General features: G+C 41.7%; 1 protein-coding gene across 5 annotated transcripts in view; it reads left to right on the top strand.

The window, feature by feature from the left end:
• Positions 1–20372, top strand: part of MYO1B (myosin IB) — a 113248-nt gene that overhangs the window by 74087 nt on the left and 18789 nt on the right. For 3 of the 5 annotated variants that reach the window (XM_055717885.1, XM_055717884.1, XM_055717886.1), the window contains exons 14-22: positions 8428–8532; positions 10020–10082; positions 10823–11023; positions 13127–13353; positions 13532–13732; positions 15001–15094; positions 15533–15682; positions 17847–17915; positions 19560–19646. In XM_055717885.1, coding sequence (XP_055573860.1) covers positions 8428–8532; positions 10020–10082; positions 10823–11023; positions 13127–13353; positions 13532–13732; positions 15001–15094; positions 15533–15682; positions 17847–17915; positions 19560–19646 — 1197 coding nt within the window. Of the gene's footprint in view, positions 1–8427; positions 8533–10019; positions 10083–10822; positions 11024–13126; positions 13354–13531; positions 13733–15000; positions 15095–15532; positions 15683–17846; positions 17916–19559; positions 19647–19964; positions 20052–20372 lie in introns of all 5 variants that reach the window. The other 2 variants (XM_055717883.1, XM_055717882.1) reach the window with 1 other exon arrangement.

Raw genomic sequence — 20372 nt, 5'->3', positions numbered from 1 at the left:
TGATTTCCGTGTCTGTTCTTGAAGGTTAGAACTAACGTCATCTCTACAAAGAATGTTTTTTGGCAAAAATGCATTTGAAAGCCTTTGTCATCTTTAAACTTGAGCATTTAAAATACGTAAGCCATTTGGTATGCTGAAGGTAAAAAGGCCTGCTTCCATCGTGTTTCTAGTCAGGGATCAGGTGGGTTTATCATTAGTGCATGTTCTTTGACCCGAAGCGTCCTTGTACCTTGGAGCCGGAACATGCCAAAAAACATAGAAAGTGTGTGTAGTAGCAGGTTTTAATATACGTACTAAATATTTACTTGTGATGCTTAATACAGTTGGAATAAGTAGCAAGATGTGTGTTTATTGAAGGGTGATTTTTTTTTTCCGTTTAGTATTACACTTACCCATCACGATCGCTGAAAGAATAAAATAACGATATTCTAGTTTACCTCATTTGTCCTGAGTTTCTCACTTAAAAGTTATTGGAATACATTACAGAATAGTCTGCTTCCACTGGCAAAACATTAGTTTGCCATGGATTTTTGATGTTTTTCTTTCATAATGGGCAGGGCAGACAATATTTCTTGGGTCTTATTCCTGGTTTCTTAGAACATCCTACAATTTCTCCTGTAAGAAGAGTAAAGAAATCCAGATTTACCATCCTGAAAGACCCTACACTTCATCTTCTGATGGCAATAGCAGTCTTGTTCTATTATATGCAAATCAACGCTTCTATAATTGAGATTTTTTCATCAGTTTTTGAAAGATTATTTACTGTCCACTGTAATTTCTGCAGTTGTCTGTACTTTAAGATGAAGTTAATTTACCAAGTAACTGGAGGTTTCTCGACACTTAACAAAGGAAAGGTGCTGGAGTATTGATAATGCTGGCATATGTGCTTTGGGATTTGGTTTCAGCTAGCCTTTTTATCAAGCACAAACCCCATTTTTCAGACAAGCCCAAAAGCTATCCAAGAAAGCAGATTTAAGGGCTTGGCTGTCCAAAAAATTCACATTAGGGAATTTAAATCTATCGACAATCCTCAGCCTTTGTGGGTTTGGCGGATGCCAACAGCAAGCTTGGCTACACAATCCACAAAATAGGTGCTGTGAAGCTCTTTATTTTTGACTCCTGCTGTGCTCTTTGTGGTAAGCTGTATGCTAGGACTGGGTGTTTTGAAAGCAAAAGGCTGAAATTTTGGGGGGTGTCTTGTGTGAATTGTCTGTGGGCAAGGCTTTAGGGACTAGGATCAGTGTGAAAATGCAGGCTCCAGGACCGGGTGGGTTGTGTAATGCTGCTGGAGCCTGAGCAATGGGTTCGAAGCCTGACACTAATTGCTCCAAGGATGTTTATCCGTGATTCTGAGCGGCTGCATACGTCATCGGTCTGCCGTCTAGACTGTGATTTGAGGTGGGGTAGGGATTGTGGTTGGTGGCACTGGGAGTTTCAGAACCAGCTGGATGGCAGACTTCGGGGTAGGGTTAGGGCTGGCCCCGGTGTATTCCATGTTTGTTTCTGTATTTTGGGGCAGAAGTGGTTTTTGCATCTCTGTGGAATGTCAGAGTGGGGTTTATGAAAAAGAAATGAGGGCTGGCAGGTTTCAACAGAGATGAGGGTACAAGGCTCATTCTGCTCGCTTTGGACATTTAATTTTCTGTTGTGGTTGTGTGTGTGTCCTGTGTAGTCAAGGGCTGGGGTATGTAAAAATGGATGTCATGGAGCAAGCGTGAATATTTCATCCTGCCTAGCCTTTGGAGATGGGAATGTCTGCCTGCACTAGTCACCTTAAAGGCTTTATTCTGAATTTTCAGGTGCCGCTGTGTAGCTGGTCCCTGTGACCAAGCTAATGGCTTGGAGTGCACTTTTATGAAAGTTAAGGCTGCCAAACAAGGCTTATTCTTGAGATGTGCCCGGCCCTGAGCTGGCGGTTCAGGAGCGTGAATGCCCTCTGCTCTGTCCCTTGGCAGAGCAATTTGTTCACATGTTTTAGCCTGGTGAGAAGCAGGGTGCACCGGGGATAGAGCTGCAAAAGTAAAGGCTGCAAAAGCAGAGGGACTGTTCTCATTTGGCCCGCAGACCCCTGCTGAGGGTTGACCTGAGGTAATGTGAATGTCTTCTCTTTGGGCAGAGCATCTGGCCAACTCCTTTTGCTCCAGGTACCCAAGGACATGCAAAAATGTGGCAGCATCCATTACATTCTGCATAAAACCGAGCAGTAAATAAAAATACTAATAAAAGAGCCAAGTGAGCCACCCAGCAGTGAAGCCAGGTCCATTTCTCAGTCTGTGATGCAGTTGGATAGCACTTCTATTTTTTTATGGCAGTTAGCTTGTTTCTTGTTGACCGTTTGTTTCAGAGCAAGCTGAGCTCTGAGGGATTGCTGCTGGCTCGAGAATTCCTGCCCTGTCCCACCTCAAGGAAGATTCTACTGGGGAAGGGTCTGGTTGTTTGCTAGAAAGAAGAGTTGGAGGGGGAGGGAAAAAAAAGCACACAAACTGGCTTATCAGGATCTTTTCATCTTCTTCTTTTTTTTTTTTTTTTTTTTTTTTTAATTCTTTTAGCCTCTGGGGACCCTTTTTTCATGTCTTGACTTTGGCTCTAACTCAGCCATGGATGTCTGTTGCTTTGGGAGTTCCCTTAATCTCCAGACCACAATTTCCAGCCACCTTTTCTAGGCACTCTACCTTGCGATAGATTTGCTTTTCCAAATTGTTCAACCCGTTTCTGCTGCCCATCAGCACAACGCGTGCTGCGCGTACCTCCCCCTCTGTTCACTCTGGTGGCGCAGGGCAAAGCCTGGTCCAGTGTGAAGGAAGAGAACAGAATTTTCAATCTGTAATTGATCAGCTGTCTCTGCTGGCAAGGGTTATGAAAGAGGGGAGCTTTACAGAGAAGGACCTCTAGTTGGGCTCCTAGGTGCTATTTTTATATGTGTGTATATATATATATACAGATAGAGAGGAAATTTTAAAATAACACTTAAAGCAGTAATTTCCTTAAGCGCTAGAATGCTCAGCAGCAGAGGTGCACCCCAGGAAGTTAATCATCATGTAATTAATCACATTCTAATTTAAGTATTTAGAGAGGCTTATTTTGCGAAAGGACGTAAACCCCCTCGGCTGGCAGTTTCCAACAGAGGAAACATTCGAAATGCTAGAGCAAGTGCACAAAAAATGCTCTGCTTCGGGTGGTGGGAGTGATGTGTTGCCCTGCAGCAGCTCCTCTGCCTTCGTGCCGGAGTGGATGTGATGAGAGGGTAGGTGCCCGCCCGTTTGTAATGCCTCTTGTCCCAGGTCTGGAATTTGTCAGGCTGATTTGTTGAAGCGGTTGTGCCTGGGTTTCCCCGTGGATCGCACACACGCCGTGCGCGCTGGATTCACCCTCATTTCTCATTTCCAGATTTGGGTGAGATTGTGTGCCTGGGCACCTGGGCCGAGAGCAGGATGGGGTGCGGAGAGCCTGGTTCTCTGCATGTGCTGGCAGCATCACTGGGGGCTGGGGCTGGTTGTGCTACACAAATGCAGAAAAAGGGTAATCCCTGAAGCTTCGGCATTTATCGTTGCTTCCATTAGATACACTGAAACTTAGTTCGATTACATATACATGGAATACGTATTGTTAAATGATACACTTCTCTGGTTCTTTGCCTATGGAGATACTTACACAAAAGCAAGAGCTTATTCTAGTTTAGATATTTTTCAATTAAGTTTGATTTCAACAAGTTTGATTACTGAAATGTTTATGTATGTAAACAGAAAAGGGATATTGATAACATATCTTCATTAACTTCGCAAACAAATAAAAAGAAATTGTTAGAACTTGTCACAAGTAGCTTATTGCTTTCTAAGGTGAAATAAGTGTCTTTTAAATTTTTCTTTAAATGCACGCTCTCCCTTTTGCCGATTTTCACTTTCTAGCGTTTATATTTCTTGGTTTCATCTCATAAACTTGTATGTGTCTGTGGTCATACATAAAAATTCTTATTCCCAGACACCACAGTAGAATATAAATTAAATTTGCTGGTTGGTTTCACCATTCATTCCACCACTCATGTCAGCGACGTGTGTTGTCCATCTCCATTGCTTTTGCCGTCTGGCTTTTTCTCTAGAGCCCCAGCAGGAGCCTGGTAGCCTGGTAGAACTACCTGGGATCGCCTGCCTGTCTTAGGAGGGGGTCAGAGACTTCTGCTGCCTGCAGAAAAGTTACTTTCTAGGGCTATAGGTGTTGGAACAAAAGCATCAGTCTCTCTATGTTTCCCCTCCCCATACTGGTCAAAAAAATAATTTTAATGGCATTAGTTTTGTTGATTTCAACTGTCAGTCTCACAGCCCGCAATGTTTGGGTTTTGTTTTAAATTATGCTTTTCCTTTAAATACTTCTCATGTATTTTTTTTTGGTTCTAGGTATGTTCATACAAGGTATTTGAAAAGGTGTTACTGCATACCTCTGTCAGTGTGCTTGTAGACTGAACAACATGTAGATTTTTGAATTGGCTGTCAGCAAGAGCTGGTGTGATGAAAGATTAAGCAGAAATATTGAGAAACACTTTGTGTAGGTGTGATGCTGGTGATACAGCTGAGTCTGTGGATATGAATTAACAACATATGCTTGATTTGGGGAAAACAGTGAAGTGGAGAGGACACAAGAGAACAGAACACTTAAAACTAGGACTCTAGTAGGCAGGTGGAAGGTAAGAATTTATTCCTACCTACTAGTATGGAAGAGTGCCCAGGTTTCAGTTTTAAGTAGGTATCCTAGTTGCCTCAGTATTTCTGGAAATCGCTGGCACCTGGGTGCTCAGAAGTGAATCTGAATTCTCTATGGGGAGAGGTTAGAAGGAGGTAGCTGGTTTTAATGGGGAAATGCCCGTTGTATTTTGTGTTCATAAATCTAATGCCAGACATGGCCCTCAGCATCAGCATGTGGAGACGTTTCTGCTTGAGATCAGTAAGAGACTTTTAGCCAAATTTTTTTTTTAAACAAACAAAAAAATATTTTGTCTTTTTGCTGGTGGTATTTGCTAGTATAACAATGTATAAGATCAGGAACACCCATCTGTGTTTTTTCTGATGATTCCATGATATGCATGATTGGAGTCTTCCAAAGAAGAAATTAAGTAACATTAAGGGACAAAAAATATTTCCCTTAGACTTTCAAGCATCTTTATGCAATACATTGCAGCGGTTCAAAACTAGAACTTTTTTATCTTTTCATGGTCAACTTTTAATAACCTGAGTAGGTGCAACATCATGATCTGCTTGTGTATATAAGCACTATATTTTTGCATGGAGCCGCATTTTTTAGAGTTCGAAAACTTGCTGTTCATGAATTGCCACCCTGATGTCTAGTAGTTTGAAGTCTGGTAAAGAGTAAAGCTGCATGAGCAAGACACTGTTACTTGTGAAGTGAAAAACATGGTGAAGTAGGCTTTGATTTTTGTCAGTGAATTTTTCCACTTCGTCTAAATTTATTGTTGCACCTGATAAAAGATTGTGAGGATAAGCTGAGGGAGGTTGCTTTGTCTGTATCTGTAAATTTGACATGACATTAAGCCTATCTCAAGTGACATTCTGTTTTGCAGCACCTTGAATTTAATTTGAGAAACTGAGTGGTTTTTTCTTCCCCAAAGGTTATACTTTGTATTCCACAGGGATTTCAAAGGGATAGTTTGAAATGCTGCTATAAAAATGCAGGGATTGAAGTGATGCTCTCAAAATTAAAGTAGCAGAATCACAGCCTGGAAAGGAAGCTGACACTTTGAGAAGTGCTGGTCTTAACTATTACTTTTTTTTCCTAAAATTTCCTAAGGATATTTGAATTTACTAACTCTTCCTGAAATTTTGGGTCGGACAGTGCTGCTGCTGTGTGGGTCAAAACCCTTTCTGTGGCTTAATGCAAATGGTTAGCGTAAAGAGCAAGGAGAGTATCTGATGGCTGAGTCCTTCCAGCCCGTTTCTCCTGAACAGATTTAGTGATGTGCTGTCACTGACACTATTCATTCTCTATTGCCTTCTCAAAAACAATGTCAAAAGTCCTTTAGATCCCTTCTAGTTCTGTCATATTAATTCCTAGGAGCCTTCGTTAAAATATTGGGGACGACTCATTTGTGAGCATGCATCTATGCTTTGTGAAGCCCTCACATAATTCAAAATTACAGGTATACAATAAGGGAAGATAAATTCTCAGTCTCTGTTGCCTTACTCAGATTTTCCCAGAGATAAACACTTTAATTGGTTTTTCATACAATATTTCTTAAAACCTTTAAAAAAAAATGCCTCTTTCTGAAGTGTATTTAATTCACTGAACATCTTCTGGTCTGTTTGGAGTTAAGCGTTTTGAGAATTTCAGTAATTCCGAATGTTTTTCCCCATTTCCCTGGCTGTAATTAACTGTTAGCCTTTTGCTCTGTATTGTACATAAAGAACAAAATTGCTACTGCTCTTCAACGACTTTTTTCCTGGAATAGCAATTTTCAGTGGCTTGGCAATGGCAAGTAGAATTTCATAGCTTGGAGTGATTTGTGAAGAACTCTGTGGATTTTGGTTTGCCTTTCTTTGGCAAACCATAAATATTGCAAATACCTAGCAAATCGGGAAAGCATCTAGCAATTACTTTAATATATTGTTAACGACCTTTTAGTTAGATGGTTTAGCTGGATTTGCAGTTCAGTTTCCATCCTCTTTTGAAGACAAAGCCTGCGTATAATGCGTGAGCGAAAAGTCCTGCGGTCCTTGCGATCGGAATAACATGGGCTGTCGGAGGAACAGTCTTGCTGCGCCGGGTGGCGTGTGCCTGGCAGGAGGGTACGGAGTGTGCTTTACCCTTCCTCTTTGTCAAGGTGATGAGTCAGTTGGGGTCCTTTTACTTCAAACTCAGTGTATCTAAAGCGATGGCTTTATCTGAGCGTGTCAAATAAACTTTTCCTCATTCTTCCCCCAGTACCCTCTTCCCTTCCCCATTCTCCTCTCCCTTTAATGAGATTTGTCTGCCGAAGGTTATATACGTGGCTTTTTGAGACAAAAGATAGAGGGTGATTTAGAGACGTGGCAATGCAGGAATGCTCCCCTGTGTTACGCCGTGATGTGCCCCAATCCCGTGGTTTATTTGACGGTGCCTAAAGATATGCTCATCTACAAAGAAGCAATACGTTACGTTTATGTAGTACTTCATATTTTCAATGACATACAAATACAGGCCTGATAAAAAGACTGATCTGCTCAGTACACTAAATAAATGTAACTAGATACATCCTGTGTTGTTGTGGAAGTGCTGTAAATACTGACTGCAGTTTATGTAATTATTTCTTTTTGCAACAGAACGCAGTAAGTATGACTTGTTTGCCGTGCTGGGTTTGATGCATGCCAAATTTTAGCTTTCTCATCTAGAGCTATGCAAGTCTTGCAGTCTCCGATTGACAGTTGTGATTGGTGCGAGGGGCAGAGATTGATGTGGCTGAGAAAGTTTGGTGATCAGCTTTGGTGATTTTGCTTTACCTACAACTAAAATGATGACAGAAATCTGTGCTGCCTCAATATTTTCTAATCTGCTTGTGTGTTCTTAATACCATTTAGCAAACAGATCTCCTTAATTTAACCATGTAAGTGATTGCAGTTTCTCTTAAGTCATAAAAATTCTGTCACCATACCTTGAGCTTCACAGGTATTGACAGGTGTTATATAGCAGACTTACTTGGTCATGTGCAAAGGTGTAGTGATTTATGTGCCCCTGCCACGTGGCCGTGACAGCGTGGGCTGCTGGGGCTGCAGCCCCCCTCTCCTGGGCTCTGCTCCAGCCCCTGCTCCAAAGCGTCACGCCCGTGCTTGCTCCCTAACCCACTTTTATATGAATTAGCCTTTTGCAGGATTTTTTAGTTGATAAAGTTCTTTTTTAATTCCCATCGTTTCAGCAGGCAATTACACGAGCAGTTTGTTGGCAGGGAGGGTGTGGGGTGACCTCTGGAGCCAATAATCCCTAAACCCCCGCTCAGCTGTGGCCAGAATAGCAGCTCGAGCCTCGATCACTAGTGAAACAGGATTCTTTGAGTGGAAAAGAGCTAATGCTGCTGATACAATTTTATTTATCCGAAGCTGCAGCAGGCTACTTTGGACATATGGGGATCGATAAGTGCAGACAAAACTGTTTTTTATTCCCTGACACCACAGGTGCCCTTATGGCTTATCCCAAGGAGTTGATACAGAGGCATCATGGATATCACTCACAGAGGGTTTGTCCCTCCCAAGGAAGAAAGCTGCAGGGAAGGATTTGGTCTAGAATTTCCAAACTAATCTCAATAAAATACAACTCCAGCCATCACTTGGCAAAACTGGAAGGAGTAGTTAATGGAGCGGCTTGTGGAATTGCAGCTGCTGCAGTAACTCACTCCAGCCGAGTTCCTGGGTGTCTACACAACAGCCAATGCAAACTTGTTTTATCTGACAGGACAACAGCTTTGAGCAATTCATTATTAACTACTGTAATGAGAAGCTGCAGCAGATCTTCATTGAGCTGACCCTCAAGGAAGAGCAGGAGGAGTACATCCGAGAGGTAAAACGTGAACGGGTCTTTCCTTGTCCTCTCCTCTTCCCATTGTCCCTGTGAGGTACACAGGCATCCAAGCTGGAACCTCTTTTTAGGGAACCGTCGCTTTGTTGACCTAGCGTGGAGCATGTTTGTGTAGGACCCTGTGGTAGTTACACTGAGCAGGAACAGTTGGCTTGGGGTTTGTTTCACATGATGAGTCCTCCAGGTAAAAACCAGACCGAGTGCTCGTCCATTTGCCACAGTGGCTGGTGGTTCTGAGCAAAGGCTAATTAATTTATTAGGAGGCTAATCTGACATCCTGGTATTAGTGCCGTTACCCTACAGCCTGTGTTTTGGGTTACGCAGCGGTACCTAGGATACACCCCAACAGCAGCCACAGCTAATCCTGTGCCAGAGGGGGACTGGGTAGGTAAAACAAGAGCACGTGAGAGGAAAGAAACGGCAAATATATTTTTGGTTCTAGTTTTCTTTCAATTAAGTATTAGAGGGAGCTGTGTGAGCTTTATGGGTAAATTTGAGATGCACTTTGGAACCCAGACTCTGGTGTTTGATGTTACCCTGTAAGTGAACATCAAGTTAAAGTTTTAGTGGATTTTAGGAGTACCCCCATGATCTACAGAGCTCAGATGAAATATCGGATCACAGCTGTAGAAAACTGGTGTATGCTGTCTGTACTCAAATTGGAAGATACCACTTCGCTATATAAACATTCCTAAAAATGTAAATAAAGTTCCTGCCTTACAATCCTGAGGATAATATTTGGGCGTGTCTTTTTTTCTTTTTGCATTCAGTGGTGAAACTCTTGAAACATCGTCACTGCAATTTGGTTCTTGAATGATATTTCAAATGCTCTGATAAAACTTAACTGCGAGAAGTATAGCACAGAACGCAAATGAAAAAGTAAATTTGTGCTTTCTTTCTCCAGTCCTTTGCCCTACCAGTGTTACCCCCTGATGCATTTGGCATCTCATCTTGGAAATTTTATCACTGATATTTGAAAAAAAAAATAGGGTATTAGGAATATCTGAACAACAGCCAACCTTTGGATTTTTCAGATGGTCTCAGCTAAATTTAGCCCTCTTTCTTCCTCCCATTAAAAAACAAAACAAAACAACAACTAAGAGCTTAGAAATGTTGCTCTCGGCTGCTTGCAGGGCAATGGGCCGGTTCCCTTGCAGGCAGCGGGAGCGTGGGCAGAGGGTGCTGGGGCGGGGGAGCGTGGCGAGGCGCCAGGGGAGTGCATGGGAAGCTGACACGGGTGGGGGAAAGGAATGGAGAGCAAGTTTGGCAGCTGCTCAAGGGCGGTCATTTTGCACAGATCATGTTAGTAGTAGATGATTGCATTTCTTTCTTAATAAATAAAAGGTTGGTAAGCCTATAGAATTAAATCTGAAAGTAGTATCTTAGGTAAGTGGAATATAATTGCCTAAAGGAAAAGCTCCCTGTTCATCCTTCTCCTGTTCACACATTTCTTTATTTTTTTCTTACAGGGGATTGAATGGACTCATATTGAGTATTTCAACAACGCTATAATTTGTGACCTAATAGAAAATGTAAGTTGCATTCAAGAATTTATCTGAATAATTTTTTAATGTGTGGATTAAATTTACCTGTAGAGTCTGTACGCAGCCTTATGCACTTTGGTTTTGTAAAGCAAGTCACTCATTGTATTAGTCATCTGATTTTTTTATGGTAAAAGTTGATTTTACTTCAAAAAACTAATATATAAGGCTATATGTTACTTTGTTAGGAATGTTCAGTAGCACCCGTGCAAAACAACAAAAAGAAAAATACCCAAACAACTCTTAAATGTTTACATTTAGTGCTGTTTTCAATAGCAGATACACATGCAGCATTGTAAACATTTCTTTTTATAATGACGCTAGAAAACTCAATGGCTTGTAACTGAATGCCGAGTACTGAGTACGGAAAGTACTTGCATCTAATAAGAGGACTTCCTATGGACTTAGCGCTGCAAGGAAGGTAGAATTCCTTAAAGAATAGTTTTTAGCCATTAACAGAAGACATATGCTGTTTTTTCCCATAAACTGCCTACTTTGTTAAGTTGGAGTTTCTAGAGTCTGAATAAATGATGTGAAGCTCCAACATGAAGTTCAAGATCAGAGAAGCGGTCTTTTAAAAATGCAGATATGAAAAATCCGTTAGAAACAGGGATGAGGAAAAGAGCCACACTTCGAGGTGGCTCGTGGAACGTTTTTCTGGGTAGCAGAAGTCAAACAGGTGAGCAGCCTTGATGGAAACAGACACTAAAGCTCTTGTCCTGAAACTTCAGAACCAGACTGGAATCCTGGCCATGCTAGACGAAGAGTGCCTGAGACCAGGAACCGTTACCGATGACACCTTTTTAGAAAAACTGAACCAAGTCTGTGCCACTCACCAGCATTTTGAGAGCAGGATGAGCAAGTGCTCCCGATTCCTCAACGACACCTCCTTGCCTCACAGCTGCTTCAGGATTCAGCATTACGCTGGGAAGGTACCTGGTGGAACTGGGAGTGCGCGGTGTGTGGGGAGCCTTGTACCCCGGGAAGCCCAGCGATGGTACAGCAGGGAGGCTCTTCATCCGCTCAGTGAGGTTACAGAAATGGAGGAGAATTCCTTGAGTCAGTAGCTGATTAAAAAAAATAATAATAAATTCAGGTCTGTCCTGATCTTCTCAGTCTTAAGCCTGAGATTCATGATTTGGGGTGGAAGGTTTTCCGAGATCACAGTACTCTAGCTGAAATCGAGGGCAGTTCGCTTTCCATCAGTGGGAGAGGATGTCCCGTGTGCTTTGGTGGTGAACATCTCCTCCTGCTAGGTCTCTGGAAATGAAGCGTTGTTTAGAATGACAAATTTTGCACACATATGAAGGCAAGGTATTTTGGAAGATGAGGTTTTTGTCACCGAACTAGCTGAAGTCCTTAGCCATGTTGGTGAGAAAGTGGAGCTTCTTTACATGTGAAGGAACTGAATTTATTCTGACAGTCTGCATTTAAAGAGATGGAAGAGAAAGCTATACAGGGGGCTTGCAAATGTGTTTGCTTTTTGCGACATAAGCAATATGAATAGATACCAGTCTTATAGTTTTTGATGTGTGATTCAGTATGACTTTTTATTTATTAAAATGAAAATAATTAAATTCTTTTAAAGAAGACAAAACCAATGTAAAAGCAAGTGTAGGGGCTGAAACTATTCTTCTTGTTCGAATCTGCTGAACCGTTAATTTCACACAATAAAGAATATTTGGGAAGTGTTTCATTTTCCTAGGACTGTTTAATGTTTCCCTAGGTTTTAACATTTTCTCAGTCGTACAATTTTGAATAGCTCAATAATTTGCTCACTCAGAATAGTCCTGGAAACACCATACTTGCAGCCTTTGAGGCAGCCGTTCAGTAACTTTGTTATATGCATTTGCCAAGAAGATTTTGTAACTGCATATAATCTATTGGGGATTAATACTTAGGTTTCTTTGGCTGTCAGAAATTCAAAGCAAACTGGAAATGCCCCGGTACTTCGAGAAGACTGTGAACAGATGGTGCCTTAGCAGGCGGTGAGGGTCTGTGATTGTTATGGGCATTCACTGACCCAGCAGAGCAGTCAGTGAATTCCTCCTATTTTGGGAAGAATGTTGTTTTTCCATCCTCAGCGGAGAACATTTTGATCTAGTCACTGGACAACAAAAGTCTGACCCTCCTTTTATGAAATATAAGCAAGTTCACATGAATTGTTATTTCAGTAGCGGCATTTGCCACACCTGCAGGAACGGAGACGCATGCTCCAAAGGAAAACGCTGCCCGAGTTCCCAGTTGCTTGCTGTTGTGTAAAACATGGCTATGTCAGTATTAGCTGTATTCAATATTCTGTGTACATAGTACATATCTACACAGAACTGAGAAATCATGAAGCTGAGGAATCCGTGTTACCAGCTGGATGACTTGTCACAGTTAATCAAACTAGATTCCCTACCCTCAAAAATTCAAAAAGCTAGTGGCAACCTGAGATCTACTTGAAGTTCCCCTGGATGCCTCCTGGGTCTCCAGCGGAGAGCTTTGCATTCGTGCTTCTTGTTGTTGGGCCGTTTTCCTGCTAAAAGTCCTTTAAAATAAGTCCCTTGAGGTCTGCAGAAGCTGCTTGCTGCTGTGGTATCAGGAGGTGATACTTCATATCTTGTATTAGTTAGGCAAATAATGTAAGCATTAGTACTTTGAAGGGAAAAGGGTTTTTTGCTGCTGTGATTCAAAATAGAGGGAGGAAAGCATTTGTCAGCCAAAAAAAGGTTGTTTTGGAGTATTGTCAAGTGGTGGTGCATTGGAGCTAACACGGGAGAAGGGATTTTTTCCATTACAGAAACCAGACTTGATCAGCACAAGGAACTGTTAGTGGTGTGAGAAAATGCATCTTTCTCAGGTAGCATGTTCACAGAAATTTTATCCGGCAAAAAGTCTTCCAGATGTCAAATCTGAAATGAAAGCTGAAACATCTTTTGTTTGTTTTGGATCGTGAGAAGGCAGGATAAATCAATTTCTTGGGTCAATTTTGAACTGGCCTGTGTTGCAGTTCAAAATGTGCTCTGACGAGACTCTTCTGTCTTGTTCAGGTTATGTACCAGGTGGAAGGATTTGTTGACAAAAATAATGATCTTCTGTACCGCGACCTCTCCCAGGCCATGTGGAAGGCCAATCACTCCCTTATTAAAGCCTTGTTCCCAGAAGGTAACCCCGCTAAGATCAATCTAAAGAGACCACCAACAGCAGGTTCACAGTTCAAGGCTTCGGTTGCCACCCTGATGAAAAATCTTCAGACCAAAAATCCAAACTATATCAGGTCAGTTACCCTGTGGCAAAGCTTTTGTGAATTTATATTCGGTGACGTTAAATATAATAATAACTAAAAATTCTTGATTTCCAAGGATAAACTATTGAAATCTATGGTTTAAACTCACAATAATAGTTGTTGACACATAGTGCTGCAAACAAGCATCCCTGTTCATTTCCTTTTCCAGATGCATCAAACCCAACGACAAGAAGGCTGCGCATGTTTTCAATGACGCCCTGGTGTGCCACCAGATCCGCTACCTCGGTCTTCTGGAGAATGTGCGGGTCAGGAGGGCAGGTTATGCCTTCAGGCAGGCGTACGAGCCGTGCCTGGAACGGTACAAAATGCTGTGCAAGCAGACGTGGCCCCACTGGAGAGGGCCAGCCAGGTAGGAAAACAGCGGTGTTCTGACCTGTCCTGTTCCAGTGAGGGAAATTACTGCCTTCCTCCTATTCTGATTTTTTTTTTTTTTAATTTATTGAACTTTCAGTTATTTTAAGAGTAAATTTAGAAGTAGGCTAGTGCAGCTCAAGTGTTTTACCTGTATATTGTTCTTTAGCATCTTGTTCTGGATTTTGGATGAGTTCGTTCACTGGCAAACGTAATTTTCCGTAGGCTAAAAATTACAGTTCCTTGGCAAAGGAGGTGATTTTAGTGATGAACTGATCTACTAATGGAAAAGATTTTGTGTGTGAGCAAGGAAGTCGCGTTGGGTTTGGAATATATTGCAGCCTTTACTCATCCGGGCCTGAAAGAAAGGGTGAGAGAGATGCTGGAGTGGGATCAAAATGACTAGGAGGTCTGGAGAGATCAAAAGAACGCTTATCTTTAATAACCGACTTTCAAAGTATAGGAACACCCACTTCTTTGAAGACAGGCATGCAATCTTCCTCTGTCCTTTCAAGAATAATTTTACATAATGATTGGAGAAGAGCTATGAGATGATACCTCTTGCAAATCAACTGTGTTAAATATATAATTTTCAATTGCATAGTATTCACGTGTATAAAAATAGATGACATCTTGGGTCAGCAAATGAGCTTCTCTAAATCCTTTTTGCACATGGCCACCAATAGCATGATTTAAATTTCTTTCATAATAGATTAATATCTTTAGCTACAATTTAAATCTTTAGGTTATTGAGATAGCAGTGGGAGTGCAGTATTGACAGCAACAGTGTTGTTACAGTCATAGCAAAGATCTGTGTGACTCCTTTTTTGTTGACATCCATAAAATTTGTAAAATTTATAAAATAGAATTGGTGGCGTGTAGAACGTTAGCATATGTCAAACTCATTGATCTTTTTTCACATTTTGACATTAGCGCGAGAGCTCTTCCTTTTTCCTTCCTTTTTTTTTTTTTTTAAGTAAGCTCATTATAGATGTGGGAGGAAAAGATAAGCCATTGCTGATTCTGTTAAATAAAAATTGCTCTTTTTTCATCATATTATTCTGAGTCTTTACAGTGATTATTCTTGCTTTTAGCTAAATAACCAGTGAGTAAATGAGTTAGGTTTTCAATCTTCTTATGTCAAGCACTATTTAAGAATTTAAAATATGCTTTCATATACTTCCTGTAAATTAATCTGTGAATATGTAAACTAAGAAGTTTTAGAGCTGGGGGTCATGTTTGTTAAGCTCGTTTACTTCTTACTAGGGCTGGAGTAGAGGTACTGTTTAATGAATTGGAAATCCCTGAAGAAGAATTTTCATTTGGCAGATCAAAGATATTCATCCGCAACCCAAGAACAGTAAGTGAGCAATGTCTTCTGCAAAATCAAGCTGTCTTTCATGAGGATGGCCTGTTACAAACTGCGTAATTCACTAGCTGGTTACTACAGATTTTTCTAGATATGGTGTTTTGCTGTGTTGCCTTGAAAGATAGCATTGAAAAAGGCACTTTTTAATATTAGACCTGGTACAATTGGTGTGAATTAAGGCTTTGCAGTAGCTGTCAGCCTGAATTTAATGTAACTTCTGTGCAACAAACAGCATCTGTGCCACAAACGTTGCTGATGTAGCTGCCTGTAGCTCTGGAGATGAATAAAGCAAAAGGCATCTGAAGGGGGGCTTGAATGACAGAGAGATTTCTCTTGCAATAGCACTGCTTATGGGTTTTTTTCTGCTCTCTTCTCCCTCGCTGTTTTTCTTCCAATGTCAAACAAAACCCTACAAACCCCCACACCCAGCTCTTCAAACTAGAAGATCTGAGAAAGCAGCGGCTGGAGGACCTGGCTACTCTAATCGAGAAGATTTATAGAGGTTGGAAGTGCCGCACACACTTCTTGTTGATGAAAAAAAGCCAGATTGTGATTGCTTCCTGGTACAGGAGATACGCGGTAAGATACTGTCCTTATTAAATGGGTGTGGGGTTGTGTCTTCATCATTTAATACATTTTTTCGTAGAACCTTGCTGCGGTATTTCATGCAACCTTCATACAATATTTTTCCTTGATATATATGGAGAAGTGCTGAAAGAATTCAATTTTATGTTAGTATTTCAGTACCAATAACATGCATAAAGACAATTCTGTAGAGCACTATTAAGCGTTTACATTCTGCTTCTGCTTAAAATATTAAAAAGCTCACCAGAGTCCGTTAGCTCCAGGAGAGCAGGACTTGGTGGCCCAGCTGGGAAGAGTCTGTTTCATTCAGCTGGAGCGGTATGCTGCCTGGCAGTTACAGGGCTTTCAAAACAGATGGTTAATGTGTGAAAAAAAATGTTCAGTAATATACATGTGCGATTCTGTGGAATTCAGTCATTCCTAAGGCTTTTTGTATTTTTGCCTTTTTTGGAACCTTTGCATCTGAGGCTCAACAATGCTGCTTGGGAGCATCCCAGGGATTTGTTTTAATGATAGCTCATAAGTCGTATAGTTCAGTATTGATGCTGAAACAGTTCTAAAACAGTTCCAAATCTGTTTGTAGACTGCGTATTCCATGTCATGAACTGAACGGTACTGTTAGATGGCTCGTGTTTCTTTTCCTCAGTTAGTAAATAACATTGACCTAAAAACAGTAAATCTTTTCTAAGTTTTAAAACAATTACTACACAGCTGCATTTTACTAGTGTGTGCATATCCGAAAGCTTGATGAAATATAGGATACGGAAAGAAAGCATCTTCTTAAACTGCAAGTTGTAGAATGACAATCACTGGTTTTTAGTCAACGAGCGCTTCTGTTTAGCGTCTTGAAAGCCATCAGTGTTTGGTTCAGTTGTCTTGGATAATTAGAAGTACAGGTCATTTGGAAGAAATAGGAATAAATGCTTTTTTACTGTGAAAACTCTTCTCTCTGAACTTCCATGACCGAATGCACCGCTTCTACAAACAACATGATTACAGAATTGCATCGTGCCCACATGGCTTCATTATGATCTCAGACAATCTTAATGATTTGAAAACAGAGTTGCCACAGCTAGATTGGCACAACGTTTAATGTGAAGAAAGGAAAACAAATTTGTGACCATATTTACATCATTAACTGTAGCCCTTTATTGGTTCACTGGTGAACTGTGGCAGCAGTTGTCTTTGAATGGAGGATGAAACCATAGCAAAACTCTCAGAATTCCTTACGGGTGACAATAAAAATACTCCCTCAGCCTCCTCCTGTAGATGGAGGGCACTATTCTCCTAACCCAACGTGACTGTTAGGCGCTGTGATTTGGAGTGTTTCCTAAGGAATTCCTTCCTAAGGAACCAAGCTTTTTTGACAACTCCTTCTGCTGGAGGCTTGGCCAAAGGATCTGCAGACACTTGCCTGTCTGTTCCCTTGCAAGGCATGACGGATGTCAGCCATGGCATGAAGGTGGCCTTGGGGGGATGCTGGCTTGCAGAGATGTTCACTGCCATTGAGTGGGCTGACTGTGCGGTCTAAAAGCCTTGTTGCAAAGTCTGACAGCTGTTGTTCACTTAGCAGTATACTAGCCACTGGTCTACTGGAGGTCTGACTTTTTAGGAGGAAAATGCTCGGCTCTCTGGGAAATTTAACGTTCTGACTGGCATACTTGAATTCCAGCATGTTATTCTGGAATCCATGGGTTCTCTTTTTTCCTGTTCCTAAGTTATCATCAGCATTTGGTATTATGAAGGGACTGTGGGTAATAGGAACAGCACAAGTCTTATGAAAAGATGGCAAAAAGCTTAGCCAACGAACCTGAGCATTTGTGATGGTTTATATGCTACCCTGTCGGTGGGACAGACAAATAAAGCTGCTACTGTTAGTGTTTAATCCATGTCACTTTTGTGCTGCTGCTGACCATGAACTTAGTGTTTCTGTACACAGAGGGTGACATTGTCCGTGCAGCATTGTTGATGTGCTTTGTTTCCCCTCTGGTTGAGTACAGAATCTACACTCTCATCTGCATGATGAAAAATTGTTCAATTTTTACGTTTAGTGCTTGTATCCTTAATCGTATTTTCAAATGTTAGTAATGAATGTTTTATTACACAGTATTTTGCAGTTGCAAATGTTCTAAGTATCACATATTTACTTCCAATACAGCAACAAAAAAAGTATCAGAAGATAAAGAGTTCGGCTATTATAGTTCAGTCTTACATCAGAGGATGGAAGGTGAGTTTTCTGTTGCAGCTGTGTCTGCACGGGGAGGTAAGGAGCGGGTCAGGAAACACATTCCAAATGCACTGAGCCTCCCGACTTCCACGCCAGCTCCCACCGAGCTGGGGCTGTGCCACGGCTGCTGTTAAATGCTTGCGTTTGCCATGAAGAGGTGGGTTTGGGACATCTGTGTGCAGCCTGGGCTGGCTGCATGTCCCTGCAGATGGTGCCCGTGGGTGGCTGGGACCGTGCTAGCTTCTGGGTTGTGCTTGGGCCGTCTTCTGCCGGAGAATTTGGCCAGAGGTGCCCGCTTCACGTGTGTCAATGAGGGAGCCTGATGTTCACAGCAGATGGAGGTACACGCAAGCGGGCAGCCCAGCAGCTCTGGAGCGGGGTTCTGCCGCTGGGCTTAGGGAAACTGTGACGTGGGACTGATGTGGAAGAACTAAGTTGTGGTTGGAGGTTATTTTATGGTAAACAGGATGCTCAAAGAATGAACAAGATTGAAAGCAGGTTGACAATAGTTTAGGTCACCTGGGCAGTATGTTGCTGGGGTGAAGCCCTCGATTCTGTGTGTGCTTGGCGGAGGGGTGGCAGCGCCCTGTGCTCAGCCTGTGCTGGGCGAGTACCTTGTGCTGTGTGCCTGTCCCCTGCCTCAGCTGGCTACGGCTTGGCTGCTTCTCTGAGAGCTTTGTACTTCATGAAGGGGTAATCCTGCACCTGTAGTAGAGGCTTAAGGAGTGATGCTGAACTACCAGGTGAAAATGCAGTTAACAGCTCACAGGAAAGTGGCCACAGTGCTTAAAGAAACTACTGCTGTCCAGCTTCAGAGAAAAATGTTTTCTTGTTAACCATCCGCCACCTCACAAAATGTGGCTTTTTGCTCTGTTCAGGGAAGAGAGGACTGCCTTTAATTCTAGAGTCAGTTCCCTTGCTCTCAGGTGGGGAAGGAGGGGGCTGCAGTTACTAGCTGTAGGTGTGAACAGCCCTCTCCTGCCCAGAGGGTTTTAAAGTTTGCCAGCAATAAGCTAGCATCATTTGACAGTGCTATTTTTCTTGATTTTTTTTTTTTACTTTGTCTTTATTTTGTTTAAATGAGTTAAAAATACCCTTCCAGTCCAACTGTTGACATGCTGTCTTTTCCCATGAGCATTATTTGAAGAAAACTGGGTAAAAGCATCATCTCATCTTGAGTTACGGTTTTCCATTTCTCACTGGAGAACACGCTTGTTTGTGGTAGTGCTGCCCTGGGTAAAAGCCTGGTGTGACCTCAAGTGTAACCTGAAGCCAGGCAATTTATTCTTTATTGCAGTGCAAATGGCTAAGACGTACACCGTGTGGAGCAAAAGCATTGTTGCCGTTGTACAGACAGACACATAGGTATCTTGGGTGATGCAGCAAATCTGGGAGACAACTAACCATTGAGCTGAGATCCCCTGCACTGCCCATCCCGAGCTCTCACTGCGTGCAGAATCCTCCCGGGACCAGCGGACGTTAGGCTGCGCAGCATTTATGAATTTATTTGCTTGGAGATTTGGAGGCATTGTTGGTTTTTTTGGTTTTGCCTAGATTTATAGGTTGCAGTGCCTTAGTTGAAAATCATTAAGAAATTATAGTAATTTTTTTTTTAATAAAACAATCTTTTTCAATGGTTTACAGGCTCGGAAACTTCTTCGGGAACTTAAACATCAGAAACGTTGTAACGAGGCTGCCACAGTAATTGCTGCTTATTGGCATGGTACCCAGGTAAGAGAATGGCAACAAATTGTGCACTTAGTTGTCCCTACATAGAATGAAGAAGGCCCATCAGGATAAAGTTATCTGGGCATATTTTCAGTGGCTTAAACTGCTGATTTTTTTCTTTAATTATTTAAATTGTTTTGGTTGTTTGTTTCTCTTGCTGCTAACATTCTTTTGCTGGTGCAGTCTGGGAAGCTGGGACATGCTTTAGTATTTGCTGTTTGTAGTGACTTGTTTCTTTCTTTCTTTCTCGCACCATTGGGGACTTGCAGTAACCTTTTCTTTCCTAAGCTTTTCTATATCCCATTTTCAAATGCATCACAGGCGCGAAGGGAACTGAGACGACTGAAGGAGGAGGCTAGAAATAAACATGCTATTGCTGTTATTTGGGCTTACTGGCTTGGATATAAGGTACTTCATGCATATATCACATGCCCCCCTTCATTACCCAACAGTATCAACGTTTAATCGGTAGTACATAGTGAGATGTGATGACTAATACAATTGACTTTTAGGTAATAGAGCATGATCATTGATTCCTTCCATTTCCATTCATGCCACACTTAATAAATCTGACAATGTCTTGTACGTCAGTTTTTTGTAGGGTAGGAAATTCTCTGCATGGCAACCAACTAGTGATTTGCACTAACAAGCCATTAGACTAGATTAAAAACGACTAGACTGCCGTATTCTCAAAATAGGAAATGCATTTAACTAAATGTAAATATGCAA

The sequence above is a fragment of the Falco cherrug genome, chromosome 8 (assembly GCF_023634085.1).
Source record: "Falco cherrug isolate bFalChe1 chromosome 8, bFalChe1.pri, whole genome shotgun sequence".
NCBI lineage: Eukaryota > Metazoa > Chordata > Aves > Falconiformes > Falconidae > Falco > Falco cherrug.
Note: the sequence above shows the minus strand (reverse complement) of the source record. Positions and strands in the feature narration are given on the sequence as shown.